The sequence below is a fragment of the Uloborus diversus genome, chromosome 9, assembly GCF_026930045.1.
Source record: "Uloborus diversus isolate 005 chromosome 9, Udiv.v.3.1, whole genome shotgun sequence".
Taxonomy (NCBI): Eukaryota; Metazoa; Arthropoda; class Arachnida; order Araneae; family Uloboridae; genus Uloborus; species Uloborus diversus.
The window spans coordinates 146,785,236-146,801,074 of NC_072739.1; the positions used below are offsets into that span (position 1 = coordinate 146,785,236).

At 33.5% G+C, this 15,839-nt stretch overlaps 1 protein-coding gene across 1 annotated transcript in view; it reads left to right on the forward strand.

Moving 5' to 3' along the window:
• Positions 1-2,033, forward strand: part of LOC129229913 (kelch domain-containing protein 10-like) — a 41,137-nt gene extending 39,104 nt beyond the window's left edge. Inside the window, exon 10 of the mRNA XM_054864294.1 lies at positions 1,001-2,033. Coding sequence (XP_054720269.1) covers positions 1,001-1,261 — 261 coding nt within the window. The 3' untranslated portion in view covers positions 1,262-2,033. The remainder of the gene's footprint in view (positions 1-1,000) is intronic.
• Positions 2,034-15,839: the final 13,806 nt, after the last annotated feature.

Consider the following 15,839-nt stretch of genomic DNA (forward strand, 5'->3'; position numbering starts at 1 on the left):
GTCTCGCCCTTTACTTTTTTTTGAAATAAGAGTCTTAAAAACGCTCTTGTTGGTCATCTTTGGAAAAATTACGGAAAGGGAGGGGAGACGGGATCGAAGGAACTTTTCCCGGGAATTTTTCGAAATTGAAACTCAAAAGATGGAAAATTTTAGACGATAACATTAGGGAAACCGGGCTCGGAGTAAAATTTTCGAAACTTCAAAATGAGGGGAAGGTATGGGAGCTTTCGAATCAATTAGAAAACTTCGTTCTGAATTTGCAAGACCAGTTTTTTTTTTTTTTTTTTTAATTTTGTTTTACAGCGAAGGCGTTTGTATTGCATTTCATCTTAAAGAGTAGGAAGGGCGCACCTGCCCTCGGGCAGGTTGGCAGGCGGGCCAGTCCGAGCCTGCATGCATTACATATAACAACAAATATGTGTAATGACATTTTAAACACTATCATCTGGAAAGATATGGAAATACTGTTGTTGATATGTCCAATAAAGTGTTTTTTCCTTGCACCGTTTGTGACGTCAGACTTTTTTTTTTTTTTTTTTTGTATTTCTGTTGTAAACTATGGATTAAACAGAAACACTTCTTTGGGTAGTTTTTATGTACTCCCATTCTAGGAATCTGGCTGTGCAGAGTTTATACGGTCGTTTTAAGACACCCTGTGTATTCCTTTATGAGTCTTTTGCTCTCCCAGTTTTTTGCTCTTTGTGAGTATTTATAGTTAGTGTTACTTTCAGCCAGTTATTCATTCATTTATAGATTTTTCCCTTTTAAAGGAATCTTTCGACTTTTGCTTCTACAGTGCCGGCAAAAAAAATCTTTACATTTAGTTGGCAATTAAAAACTTTACATACCAACTTCTTGTCATGATTTTATTTGGCATGCTCCCTAGTTATTTGGCCAATTACCAAATATTCGGCCGAATATTTGGTATGTGTATGATTGTTGATATTTCATATTATTGTTTTATAATTTTTGTTAATAAATTTTAATGCTTCATTTATAGGCGGGACAAATTATTATATTTGGAGGTGTCTCTGATTTGACTCAAAATGTACGGTCAAACGAACTATATTCAGTGTGGATCAAGATACCACCCTTAGCTGAGATGTGCTGGCAAGCAATTCTAACTTATATACCTAATATAGCGCTGTTAGAAAGACAAAAACTTGTTAAAACGGGTATACCTATTCAGTATATAAATCAAATAGAATTTTCAAAATCATCTGAAATTGAAAATAAAAATTGTTGCAAGTTGTTATCTTAGCAAAAGTCTTGTGTTATTGAAATAAAATTGTATTTTTGATTTTACTGGAAAATATCTATGAAAGAAACTTACAGCAATATTTTTACAATTGTTTAAAGCCTTGCATGTTATGAATTTTTGTTCTTGAATGTTAGCTCCATCAACATTCTTTTTTATTTTTTAACCCCTTACTTTTTAACATCAAAATTGATTATTGGTTCAATATTTTGCTATATTGGTCACTGCTTTTAAATTTCTGGTATATATTGCATGTTGCTTGCATTCTTGTCATTTAGACAATTATCACTCAAACGTTATATGTAACCAACATCAAAATCTCTTTTCTAGAAGTGAATTAGTTTGGATATTTGTTCTAAATTGATTATTTAGTTAAAAATAAATTTTGTTAAAGTTTTAAGATTGTTTTAACTAAAGCCTGAAAAAGTTTTAGAATAATTTAAAAGTAATATTTGGAGACTTAATTAAAGCTCACTATTAGCTACTCATTTATTGCTACTATATTATTTTATCCTTGTTATTGTTGTTACTTTCATATTTGTTAATTTTTGCTACATGCTTGAATAATGGTATAATATGCAAGACTTATCTATGTAAATATACTCACATACCTATGTATACATATTCAATTTCCTAATATCTATTGGGAAACTAGTTCAAAGAACGTTTTCTAGAGATATTTATAATGTGTGCTATGCATAAACTAAGATAGTATATTTTGATAACTAGAATATGACAATCTATAGTATGTGTTTACATGTATTCCCATAGAAATATTTTTAAGGTATGACACATAAAATGTATGATTTATGCCCAGAATTAGTTTATTTATTACTGATTTTACAATTGTGTCCATCTTCATCGGTTTGTCAAACATAATTATGACTAGGACTGAGCAATGTTGAACACTTAAAAATAGATTTATGTACCATCTAAAATTTTAATGTAACAATCAATTTAACACTGTTTTCACATTTAGAACATGAAAAGCTGCCTTTTTATTCTAATAAATAAGATGAGTCCTCTCTTTAGATGCCCTCTAATTAAGTCTGTGCTTTAACAGTAATACTACTAATACAATTTCATTTTGATGAAAATCTAGTTTGAGGAGTTCAAATGCTTGATTTTAAAAATTCCAGACATTAGTCTTTTTTGCTTTTTAGATGAACAGTAATAAATCTAAATAATAATTTATTAATTACTCGTGTGTTCTTTTTTCAAACCTTTGTTTAAACATCTTCCTTATTAGATAGATTAAATTGAGTTTAAAAAAAAAAAAAGAAATATATATATGTACACACACACACATATATATTGTTTTAAATTTTCATAAGTTGAGGTCAAAATTGCAAAACTTAATGCTAATAAACTCAACTGAAAATATTCAAATTGCTTAAGCTCTCTTCTTTTATTTTATTTTTATTTGTTTAAAATTAAAGGGAGATTTAAAGTGAGAAAACTGAATATTAAAGTAAATTGGAGAAATGCTAAGTCTCAGACAAAATCTAAGAGAAAAAAAGGCGGGGGGGGGGGGGGGGGGGCAAAGCTCAACAGAACCAAATGCTGAGACCAGAGATCTATTGTACTAGAAAATAACCTAAATAAGTGAAGATTGGAGATCGTGTGATCTGAGATTGAAACAATCTATTCTTGTCATTTCTAAGGTTCTACATTCAATAGTACCTACAATAATGTAACATGGTTCCAGTCGATGGATTTTCATTTCAAATATTTTGCTTTACATTGATGGGCCTTAGGATATTGCCTGGTCCTAATTGTGACCATGTTTTAAAATGTTGTGTTTGAGAAAATAATTCGAAAAATGTTTGTTTTCATTTTTACTCTTCAAAATATTCTATCGGAAGTTGTTAAGAAAGTGAAGAATGAATCTTTTAAATAATTATAGCCCACAAAATTTAATTACTGTTGAAGTTATGGAAATTTAAATGAGGCTATATGCATGGGTTTGTTATGTATGTGTGGTCCTATTTAATAAATGATAAAGTCAGAATCAAATCACTTTTGCATGATTATGATTCCTTTCCCCCTTTATCTATTGACAAAACTTCCATTTTGCTCTCTTTTTTTTTCTCTCTCTTTCTTTTTTAGAGTATTAAAATTAATACTCATTTCTATTGTTAATTTTTATGACTGAAATACAATTTTAAAAATTATTATTTCATCCAAATATTGTAGTTATTCTAAATTAGCTGTGCTATTCAGCAGTAAGTTACCGCCCTTAAGCTAGGGCTAAGACAGAACTACATGCAATGTACCAAGACCCGGGTTATCACATCCTGAGATGAAATCTGGCTCTAACTCAATTTCAAACTAATGAGTCCATAACAAGGACAGAACAGTAGTATCTGGATGTGATAACCATAATATTGTATGTAGCTGTTCTACATTCTTTAGCATCTATCTCTTTATATTAAATAAAAGTAAGGTTTCAAAGAAATTCTGGAAGGAAGTCTGTGGCGGGCCTGTGTCCAGGAGACCCCATAGCACCTACAGCCTTGAAAATTTGTACAAAATTACTTCGAGCCCCGGTGGTTTGCACTTAAGGTTTTGTTTTTTTCAATTCAAATTAGTAATTTTGTAATTAATTTTTTAAGCTCGAATTTTGCGTAAATTGGTTTTTATTGCCTATTAAAGGGGTGAAAAATTACTTGCACATATTGATATTATATATTGTTGGAAAGAGTAGAATTTTCCGCGTTCTAGGCAATTTGTTTCAATGCTCTAACTTAAATAGGGTGGGAGTTATTTGGGTTTTTAGCTCAAACTTTTTTAGGCTTAGCTAAAATTTAGTCACTTTTTCTTCATTAAATCTATCAGTAAAAAGTGAATTAATTCTCCCACAGTTTTCTTTTTGACACCACTGGAAAGTGGCTTTTTTTACTCCGGATGGCTCGACCCATGGTCGTAAAACTAAGCTTCTATATCCAAAAGAAAAAAGTTACAAGCAGTTTTCATCAAGTTCGAAAAATCTCATTTCCATTCAAATTATTGATGTTTTATTTGGCATTGCCATAGTTACGTCTTTTCGATTTGCTTGTTCCTTCTTTCTTATTCACAAACTTTAAGGGTTTCGATTTTAACGGAAAATCTTAGGCTCAACTCAATTCAAGCCCCGAGCTAAAGAGCAAAATATATTACTAGAGACCACGAATATGAAAGCGACTTTGCAAATGTACAAAATTGCAGTTATGCTCAGGAGCCCCTTAGCCCTTACGGCTCTGCAAATTGGTACAAGTTATTTTGAAACCTGGGGAAAGGGTGCTTTTTGTACCTAAGGGTCATAGTGTGTTTTTCATCATTTCTTCTAATTGACCATTTAAATCTTTGTGAATCAAATAAGCTTGGGAAGCAATCTTCGAGGGTTGGTGAGCGTTAGTGAGCAGGGGGCAGAGCCCTCTAGTGGTGTAAAAAAATACTGTATTATAACTGAGATCTAAACGTGAACATTTTAATTTTCCCATTATGTAATGTTTCTTGTTCACCAAACTTCTGATGTAAAAGTGGTAAATTTTATGTGCAAAGCAGTTCTTGCTTAAATCCCTTAGACTTGATAAATGGATGCAGTTTTAAAGAACAGTAACCTCATTAAAAATATTTCTTGTCTGTAAAAAGCCAAAAATAAATAGATTCAGCACAAAAATACTTAACATTAAAGAGTGGTTTACACAAGCTGATATAGTGGTATTGTCAGTATTATGCTCATTTTTCAACACTAAATTCTTTAGGAGGAAAAATATTTTCGATCTCAGTTTCATTTTAAATGTTTTTCATTTACATTTTTCTTTTTTTTTTCCCATCTCCCTCTTCTCCTATACACAGTTCAACTCGCTTATTAGGAGCACTGATTTAAGAAAAACCGAGCTTCAAAGAGGAAATAATGAATATTAGGGCGAGTATTAAATGTTCAGTCTGAAAACTCACTTTTAATGAGCAAAACCAGCTTAAAGCGGGCAATATTTTTCTCATTCACGTTTTTTTTTTTTGCTTCAACTTAGTGATGAGCCATTATTCCTTTTGAATAAGTGGTGACAGTATTATTTTTTTGCTTTTGTTTTTTAATTTGTGGAGTAGAGAAGTATTTAAAAAACTATATTAGATCAGGGCTGATGTGCTATCATTTCTAAGATACTTATTTCTGAGGATATTGGAGTTCAAAATTAAGCTAATACAAATGAATAAAATAATGAGAAGGACCAGTGGCGGATGGGGCAACATGAACCGGCCCTGGCATTTACAGGCCCGCCGGCCCCCTTAAGACTTGCTCCTTGAAGAGGAGACGCTCCCACCGTCCTTAAGTTTTTTTTTTTTTTTTTTTTCAGATATAAAAGGTAGAGCGGATACATCCTCTAGATTTAGTAGGGAGTCACCATTAGAATTTGAGTATTCAAATTAGGAGAACTGCGTTTACGAATGTGGAGAAAAAGAAACAATAATACGAACACCTGCATAGTGAAAATTAATATTCTTGCTGACGGGGGGGGGGGGGGGTTCGGGGGCACTCCCCCGGAAAATTTTCAAAAATTATAGCTTCAAAAACGCATTGTTAGACTTTTTAAATGATCTTGGGCGATGTTTGCGGGAGGGGGTATTTGGAGAATTCCCCCAAAACTTTTTCAAAATCAGAGCTCTAAAACATATGAATAAGCATTGTTTTGAAACACTAGAGGGGAGAAGGGCGTTCAGGAATTCTTTCTGTGCAAAATTTCTCAATTGAAGTTCCCAAAGCGCCAATTTAGGTGACAATTGACGATCTTTGGGGGGAGGGCTATGTTTTTTGAAATTGAAGTTCTTCAAAAAGTTTGTTACCTATAAATTGCCCCCCCCCCCTCCTAAAGTCAGTATCTGAAGGTCTTATGTGCAATAACGATTGATGAGGAACTTTTCACGCGATATCGCGTAAAAAGAGAAACGTATAATATTGATGAACGTTTTTAAACTATCTTTGACAATGTTAATGAGAGCAAAGATCCGGCGTCCCTCCCCCCCTCTTTTCAATTAGTTGTATTAAAAGTTCATTCTAGGTGATCTTAGGTAATGTTTGGGAGAGAAGAGGCTCGAAGGTGCTCTCCAGGAATTTTTTCGTAATTGAAATCTAAAGAAAGGGATTGTAGGTCTTTGATAGCGTAAAGGGGACCGACAATTCTAGGAAACTGAAGCTTAAAAAACGTTATTTCATCGACTTTCAATGACGTGAGGGGGAGGAATTTTCGGGACATATTTTGGATTTGAATAACATAAAACGAAATTTGAGAGGACCTTTAGTGATGCTGGCGAGCGTGTTGGGAACAAAAAACGTTCTAAGTTTGCTTTTAAAACGCAGTTTTTTGTCGATTTTCGGTAATGGTTAGTGGGTAAAGCTGTTCGGGGACTTTCATTCGGTAATTTTTCGAAATTTGAATTCTAAAACGCCGTCGTAGATGATATTCGCTGATGTTACCAAGGGTTCAGGGGCTCTTTTCAGAAATCTTTTTGGGATTGAAGCCCTAAAAAAGAAATTTCACACCACCTTTGGTGATACAAGAGGGAGAAGAGATTCGATGACCTCTGAAAAATTTCTTAATTGTAGTCCTAAAAACGAAAATTTAAATGATCCTTAAAGATGGGGTGGAGGCACTTCTGCAGGATTTGGGTGATCACCCTCCTGGAAGCTTTTCGAATTTGAACTCCTAAATACGAATTGTAGGCCATCTTTGACAACGATAGGTGATATGAGATGGGACTGGGTTCCGATTTAGAAACTTCCCCTGCACTCTTTCAAAATAAAAGTTTTAAACACGTTTCTAATCTACCTTGGAGGTGTAAAATGAAGGGTAAGGCTAGAGGATGTCTCTTCCTTCCGCATTCTTTGCTAAGTCCCTATCTTTTTATTAAATTATTGATACAAATGTTATGGAAAAACCTCCCCCCAGTATATCTTTTCCGAGATCATTTTAGTTCTTTGGTTTTTTTCATAGTGAAATTTTCAATTTCCAACCTGATGTTTGAAGTTGTTTGAAAATAAAGAGTTTGAGATTCGTTAAAATATTTTTTAACATTTTGGACTGAAGTGGTACTTTTCAGGGACACCAGATCTTCTTCCAACTTTATTTTACTTTAAATATCTTCCAGATAAAATATATTAATAAAGTTTTATTTTACTTTCGTTTTATACATTCAAACACTTAGCCTTCATTACGTTACAATGTTTTAAATCTCCCTTACTGCATTTTAACTTTTTTTCTATTTAAAACATGCTTCGGCGGCCCCTATGAAACCACCATTATTATCTAGCTATTCATTCATTGTATTAAATTAAAATTTGTCATAGGTTTTTACTATGTACTGAATAGCTTTTTGGTTGATTGTTTTTTTTTTTTTTAATTTGTCAGAATGTCTCGAAAAATTTCAGCTGCCTTTAGTTAGGTAAATTATAATAAAGAACCGTGGATGTTCCTAAATAATATTTAAAGGTTTAATATTCAAGGGTTGCATTTTCTTTCAAAATTTTGTTGAGAAAATAATTTTTGTCACGGGAATTCCACTTGGTATTTTGTTACTTCTATTTAATTTTTTTAAATATTGAGAAGGTTTTATTCTTTTTTTTTTACCTTGTTCATCCCTAAATTAAAATTGGCAGCCACGGTTCTACGCTACCCCCTGGAGGCGGCCCTGCCTTTACGTGTTCATTGTCCCCTACAGACTATTATTACAGGCAGCTGTTAGGGCCTTAGAAGGTCCTGGACAGTTATGCAACAAAGTTATCTTATCGGCCGACCGATGGATTTACAGAGACACAGTAAAGCATCTTATTGCTCACAGCAGAGCATTTTTTAAGGAATTTTTACTAGGCGACACAAGTTTATCATAAGAGTAAAAATAATTGAGAAGGTTACAGCCTTTTTCTCAACAAATGTATGCATAATCGTCGCCTCAAAGTGGTATTTCTGTAAGTACTGTTTGTTCTGTGGCGGCTGCATAGGATTTCTGATTTAAAAGGAAGCCGATATGAACAAACCTTAAGCATGGTATTAACTCCGAAGTAAAGGCGGTCCGGGGGTTTCTCCCCAGGAAATTTTTCGAAATTTTTAGTTTTGAAAACGCATTTTAGACGATCTTTGGTAATATTAGGATTGAAGAGGTTCGGTGTCGCTCACCTGTCTGTTTTTCGAACTTGTAGCTCTAAGAATGCAGTTTTAGACGATCTTTTTAATGATGTTAGAGTGAGGAGAGATTTGAGGGTCCATATCCCAGGAAATTTTTCTTTATTTGTAATCTTAGAAATGCATTCTAACCGTCTTTCGTAATATTTTGCGCTCTGGTGCGACTTTTTAGGGGTCGACACATCGATGATGCAGTCGATAGAGAGATAGAGCGAGAGAGGAGAAAGGATAATGGGCATTGTTACTTGCGCTCATGGACTTTCGATACAGCTAGTTTTTAATCAGCTCTGCAACCCATCTACAAATTGCTTTAAAAGAAATAGGGTACACACTTAGAAAATAGGTAGCAAGAGAGTACATACTGCCCTTTTGAACAATTCATAATTTATACTCTTAGTAAGAAATAAAATTGAAGCATACTTTGACGAACATACATTGAAGCACCCACTGAATTTAACATATTTTGGCACTCCTCCCCCTTATCAACTCCAATTTGTTAGAAATTTCAAAATTAAAGGCTTGTAGCCACATTTTTGCAAAATTTCAAGCATTTGAAAATGAAATTGATTTTTTCAAGTATTTCCATTTTTTTTTTAGGAACGACAACTCACACAACTTTTCGTTATAAGCAATAGCTTTCAACTAAAATGTAAATCCGACCCTGGAAATGATAGTATAAATAACAAAAGTCTCCAAAACACTTTTACAAATTAAAAGCGGTAATGGATAACTAAAGTAAAAGTTTTAGAAATAAGTAATTTTTTTACGAACCAAACTAGCTCTTCAAAATAATTTGTTTGAATCATCAAAATGAATTTTAATTTCATTATAACTTTAAAAGGATTTTTAATTACAGCTAAAACGTGTTACAAATGACTCCATCATTCTTCAGTCCTGTTGCCTCGAAACTGGAGAAAAAATAAATAGATTGCCAGTGCCTACAAGTTTCAACGCGCGAATCCCTTTTATTCACAAAGCCATAAAAAAGGAAGTGGTAAGTGTAGTATAATCCTCAGTTACCCTAAAGCAAAAATTACTGAAAAGAATTCTAGGAAACAATCCCGACCCTTCAGCCTTCGGCTTCACTCTCGGAAAAATACCTCTCTCTTTGTATCTTCGAATGAAAAACAGCTGTTTCCGTTCCGCAAACTGCTTTTGCCGTCCCGTCCGAAGTAGTGTTCCTGTACTGGTCCCTGTCCCCTGTACACAGATGGCCGTGAAATGGTTATCGGCTATCATCAATGAAAGGGCTAATGAGGTGGGGTGCTAATCGATTGTTTATCTGGCGTCGAGTGCGTGGTGGGCCGGTCCACAAGGGAAGAAAAAGAAGGCTTTCGTCATGTACGAGTCGACGGTTTTTTCTTTTTTAAAGAAGGCAAGGGTCTTCCTAAGATTTTTACAAAGATTTGAAATCCGTTTACAAAAATGAGTGAACCAATTTTAGATTTTCCACTGTCGCAAAGTGGTTTGATTTCGCATCTTCTAGGCGACAGATTTTTTCAGTTTTTTAAGGAAAAAAAATGAAAAAAAAAGTTTTTTTTTTGTACTATTCAATTAAAGATTTCATGCGGCCCAAACCGAGGCGGCCCACCGGGCATTTGCCCGGCTGCCCGCCGGCCCCATCCGCCACTGAGAAGGACGATAATAATAACAACTGTAGAGAAATAAACCTAATTTACCCTCAACATATTGGATAGCTTTTGATCTGCAGAAAAACTTCACACAAAAAAAAAAAGTTTATGACAGTTCAAAACTACTAACCAACTTGTTGGGTACTGTACAGAACTCGAAAACAGGCAAAGCAAGTATGTATGAATTTTTACGATTTTTCCCCCAAACTCCTTTTAAATAAACAAATATCACTGTCCATTGGCACTTGTTATTAGCAAGTGCAATTGAGGCAGTGAGAAGCAAAGGGATGTAAGTGGACATTTTAAAGTTTTGAGTAAAATGCGTATAAAGATGACGTCCTAGGTAGGTTTTCGTTGATTTTTTTTTCTTCTAAATCATGCTGTACAGCAGCACCTACCAGAGCTACTAATACTATCTCTTGTCCCAAGACAGAGGAGAGGTTCCACTACTATGTGTACTGGTTATCTCCAAATATTTAATTTTGCCACTTACATCCCTTTGCTTCTCACTGATTCAACTGTAGTTTATAAATGTTTCAGTAAGTTTTTTTTTCTACAGTAAAATTTCAAACAGTATTAATTATGCAGTAGAATTTCATTTAACTGTTCTAATTAAAGCTAATAGTTGAAGTCTTGAGTAGACATATTTGTTTAAAACTAATGCATAATTATTGCTTTAAAAGCTAAAAATGCCAGAAATATATTGCATGTTTATTATTCAAATTTGAAAAGCGTATAACAACTTTCCCAAGATTTCATGGATTATTCGGAATAGAATGAAGGTACAATTTAAAAATTTATTATTAGTGTACTGTATACAGTAAGTTACCGCCCTACAGCCAGGGCTAAGGCAGAAATACATGAAATACACCACCAGCTCAGTCAATTCCAGCCTAGGACTGCAGTTTCGTGCTTATTAGCACTCATCAGTCCAAAATAGGAAGTGACTGACTGGAAGTGGAAAATCTCTTAAGGGACCCAAGATAACCAAACAAAGGTAGCTTACTGAAAATATTATGCCTTGGCTTCAATCTTCGACTTGAACCTTGCTTCGGTCACTCGTCTGGTCAGTGCTAATTCTGTATTAACTACCAGTTTGTTTGGCACTCTTAGCTTCCTTAAGAGGTTTTCCACCTCCAGCTCAGTCACTCCTATGCCGGGCTGATGAGTGCTAATAAGCACAAAACTGCAGTCCTCGTCTGGAATTGACTGAGCTGGTGTTGTATTTCACGTAGTGTATTGTACTTCAAAAGCCTAAGGGTTTTTTTTTTTTTTTTTTTAACCTTTGTGTCAGCAAAGCGAGTTTCTACAAGTCATGATGTAAGAATTTTGCTTTTAAAAAGCGGCCACAGATTAATTAAGTTATAAACTTCAAGTGCATTGTAAGGCTTTTTTATGTTAAACTTGGTTGCTGTTCTCTCAACTAAAAAAAACTCCTTTTTATCGTAAAATTTTTTTTAGAAGTTGTAAATTGATATTTGCTTTCAGAAGAATCAAAATAGAAAGTTTAAAATCCGTTGTTGGGGGGGGGGGGGGAAAGATCTAGAATGTATAGTAAAAGCAATTACAGTAATTTTGCTTATTAAAAACAGCAGCAGATTGAAGAAAAATCATTGAGCAGTGTAAAATAGCACTGTTTTCAAATGTTTGAAAGACAAACGCAGCCAGTCAGTATGAAAATTTAGAATTTGTGCAAGCAATATAACCTTAAATCAGTTCTTAAAGATAGTTCCCTTTTCAGTTCTACAGTACTGGTATAAAAAAAAATTGCATCACCCTCGCATTTTTACAACAATGGGATTATGTGAGAAGTTTTGGTCAACCAATTAATGATGAATGTATGTGAAATTCTGAAAAACTTATGAAATAAACATTTAACAGGAGGAATCCGATAATTGTTTACGTAGATCAGGGCTGTTTTCGGGCCAAGGCAAACTGCTGACCCCATGCTCATTTTTCTATTTCTGAACCTGCATATGAGTTTAGAGAAAAAAAATTGCTTAACCTCATATCAATTTAAGTCTAATGGCAGGATAAAGGTCTTTAGATTGTTACTTACCAGTTTTGCCCTATGGATGGAGCAGAATCATCCTGGAAAATGACGCTTGGAACTGAAGTAAAGTAATCCCGGATAGTAGGAAGCAACTTCTAATCCAAAATGCCAATATACACCTGAGCGTTTACTGTTCCTTGCACAAAGTGAAGCCCACCAACTACTTTATCAGAAATACATCCCCAAATCATCATACTTGACTGTGTGTTGAATGCAGTTGGAATGATATTCCTCTCCTCTGCGGCACGGGTGATACAATTTTTTTTACCACCACTGTAACTTTGATGCTCAGAACATTTTCCATTTTCAGCAAGAAAATATTATTCTTTTGATTGTTAACAAATTTTTAAATGTGTGCTTATGTTTTTGCTGCCAATTTTTTAAAAGAATGTCAATTGCATTTTTAATAATTGCATCCATTTATAATAACCTGAGAAAGATCAGACTGGGCTAAATGAAATCCTTGGAATTTAAAAATGTTTTAATACCTGGCTTGATCCCCAAACTTTGGACCATTATCCATGAGATTTTAAGGGAAAAATTGAAATTAAATTCTTTTTTCAAAATTTTAATTTTTTCACACTGGTTATATAACTCTGACAGATGTTGAAGGAAAAAAAATTGAAACTTTTAGTTCCACTTTTTAAAAATACTGCAGCTCTTATTTAATTTTGGAGCTTATCTAATTAATTTTGGAGCTTTGAGTTTCAACAAAGTGCAAAATTCATCCAGCCCAGTTATTATTATTATTTTTTTTTTTTTTTTTTGCAGCCTAATAAATTCAAAATGATATATTTTCTTTGTATGGAAAGTACAATATAGAATAAAAATTCATTTTTAAATTTCTCCACTAGTTAATACCTGGTCTCATGTTTTAGATTATACAACATGAGACCAGACTAAATGCATACATTGGATAAACTTTTGTGTTTTAATACCTGGTTCGACCGTTAACTCCTAGCAGTTATCAAGGAGATAGCTATACCTATTGAATTGTAATGCTGAATTTCTTGACGTGAATAAGTTCTTTAAAATTTGATTGAAGACTGCATCTCTTTAAATGTATTTAGGAATGATGTCCCCAATTATTTCTTACTTTTTTATTGCCTTTGTTTAAAAAAAAGGAATCAAATCATATTCTAACTCTATTTTAATTGTATTGTTCTCATGATTCAAAATGATATTTATTATTAAAAATACAGTAAAATGTTATCTCAATTTTCTTAATACAATGCAACTGTTTTAAACAGCATAAATAATGTACCAATAGAATTCTGTCACTTTTTATCTTCTTTTAAACTTCTATATGTATTTAAAAAGAATATGGGGACTTCATGGCACAGTTAATTGAACATAACTACAATGTTTAGATTAAATAATAAACCAGTTCTGGATTTAGTTATGACAAATTGCATATTGTTGCCTCAGAGCAACAGTAAGATATCTAAACTGAGAAACAATTGTAAAATATCCTACTGTTGTTCTGATATGACAATATCAAAATAGTAAAAAAAATGTTCCTCACTGATCCTCTAAAATAGTATGCTATGTGTGTTTGTGACAGCAGTTCGAAGACTTAAAGTAATTTATAGTATGTAAATAGTAGTTGTTACAGTAGATGGAAAAATAAAAATTATTGTATGGATATAGGAGTACTTTTATCTGCCAAAATATTAGCCAATTATTAGTTCCTAACTAGTCATATGAATTGTTTTTGTGTTTGAAGCATTTATCTCAAATGGTTGGCCAATTTTGTTAAATTAAAGTAGTGATGTCGAGAAATGTTAACGTTTTATGATCCATGCAATGCAAGTACAGACAATTTTTAAAATCAACTCATTAAAATAGACAATCAGAATTTTTCTTACATTCTCCTGCAAAATGGTTTTTTAAATGCTGTGAAATCTTTTTAGAACAAACATCAAGGAACTGCATATTTTACTTGTAATGGAAATGAAATCAGGACTGAATTTTTTCCCCATTGAAACGGATATTTTGTTGTACTGGTATTCGCTACAATGGGATTTCTCTGTATAATATAGCCTTCCTCACATGAGACTTTTGTACCTCGTGTTTCTCCACTCCAGCTCCAAAAAAAAAAAAAAGAAGGTTGGACAATTCACCGTTCACATGGGAAAAAAGAGGTATGTTGTACCTGAGAAAGTGGTTTTACACAGCAAGTAAACAAACTTGTTTCATGTAGTGGATTCTAAGTAAAAACCCAGCATTTATTTTAGAAGGGAGCAGGAGGAAGAAATGGGGCAACACAGGGAAATAACTGGAATACAGTTTAAAGCAAGTTTTTTCCAGAGTAGAAAAGCTTCATGTGAACAATGCTTATGCAGAGCTGGTCTTAGGCCGATTAGAGCAAAAGGGTCCGCGCTGTAAGGGTCCCAGCGTCGAAAGAAAAAAAAACTTTTTTTTCCTTTAGATATCCAAGAAAAAAAAAATGTACGGAAATAAAAAGTCAAAATTTAATATTTAACTGATGATTAATCTGGGAATGGTGAGCTACTTTTAGTCCAATCAATGGTTTTAAGGAGGTTCCTGAAGCTTTCAGGTAATTTTAAATTCGTTAAAAGCATTCGGAGTTAAAATTAGTAGAATTTATTTCCAAAACAACTTGTGTCAAATAAATTTCTGGAAAAAAAGTTAAATTATCTGTCTAATTGAACATCTGAAATTAATAATAGCCTTACCGACTGTACCCTATACTAAACAACCAGGAAAAAGTGAACTACGTAATGGGCCCTTAAGGAACTAATTTTTAATGATTATCTTCGATTAGTACAGTGATTAATCAAGTAAAGGCCCCACCTCAGACCTAACTATCGCATGCATACAAATCGGAAATTGACCCGAGGCATCCAAATTTTAGGGGCCCAAAAGCCGTTTTTTAAATTCAGTTAATTTTATTTTATTCAAAATTCTTCCGGGAGAGGCATTTGAACCCCTCTTCCTTCTTCTCCCGACTGAAACTAAGTTTGAAGACTTCACTTTCTAAAATTTTCTGGAGGAGGTCGACCTCCCATCTCTGTCCTATTGCCAACGTCATCAAAGACTTAAACTTCGCTTTTAGGTCTTGTAGCATGTGGTACATAACTTTTCTGTCAAAGCACTAAATTGCTCATCAAAAACTTCTCGCTGTTAAACTTGTCAAACATTTTTTAAATTCACCCTCATTCTTTTCCTGTGTCTCATATTAAATGCAATCATTCTGTAAAGGGGTCCGCCAAAATTCTCCAATCGGGCCCCGCATTCGTTAAGGCCGGCTCTGTGCTTATGAAGGTAAAAAATAAATTATTGGTTATTTTTCTTATGCAGAATTATATGTTTGTAGTACATTTTTATCAGTGGATTGTAAGATTCTTGTAAAGTTTTGAAGTGATTACATTCTATAGTGATCACATTTATGCAAAATATACTGCACTTGTTAAATCTTACATTCAGTCCAATTGGTGACAAATTTTAATTTTATGGCGGAACTGCAGTACTAAAGTGTCAAACTTTAAAATCAATTAAAATTGACCTAGTAATTATTTATACCTATTTTTAAACTCACTTGTGGCTGCATTTCATTTTAAAATTCAACAAGTTAGCACTGCAGTACTGCCGTAAAATCTACAATTGAAAATTTGCCCTTATGGCAGTAGTGAACTAGATGGATGAAGTATCAAATGGTTTGATTTTTTTTTTTTTTTAATGAGAGAGAGAGAGCAAGGAAAAAGCTTTTACGA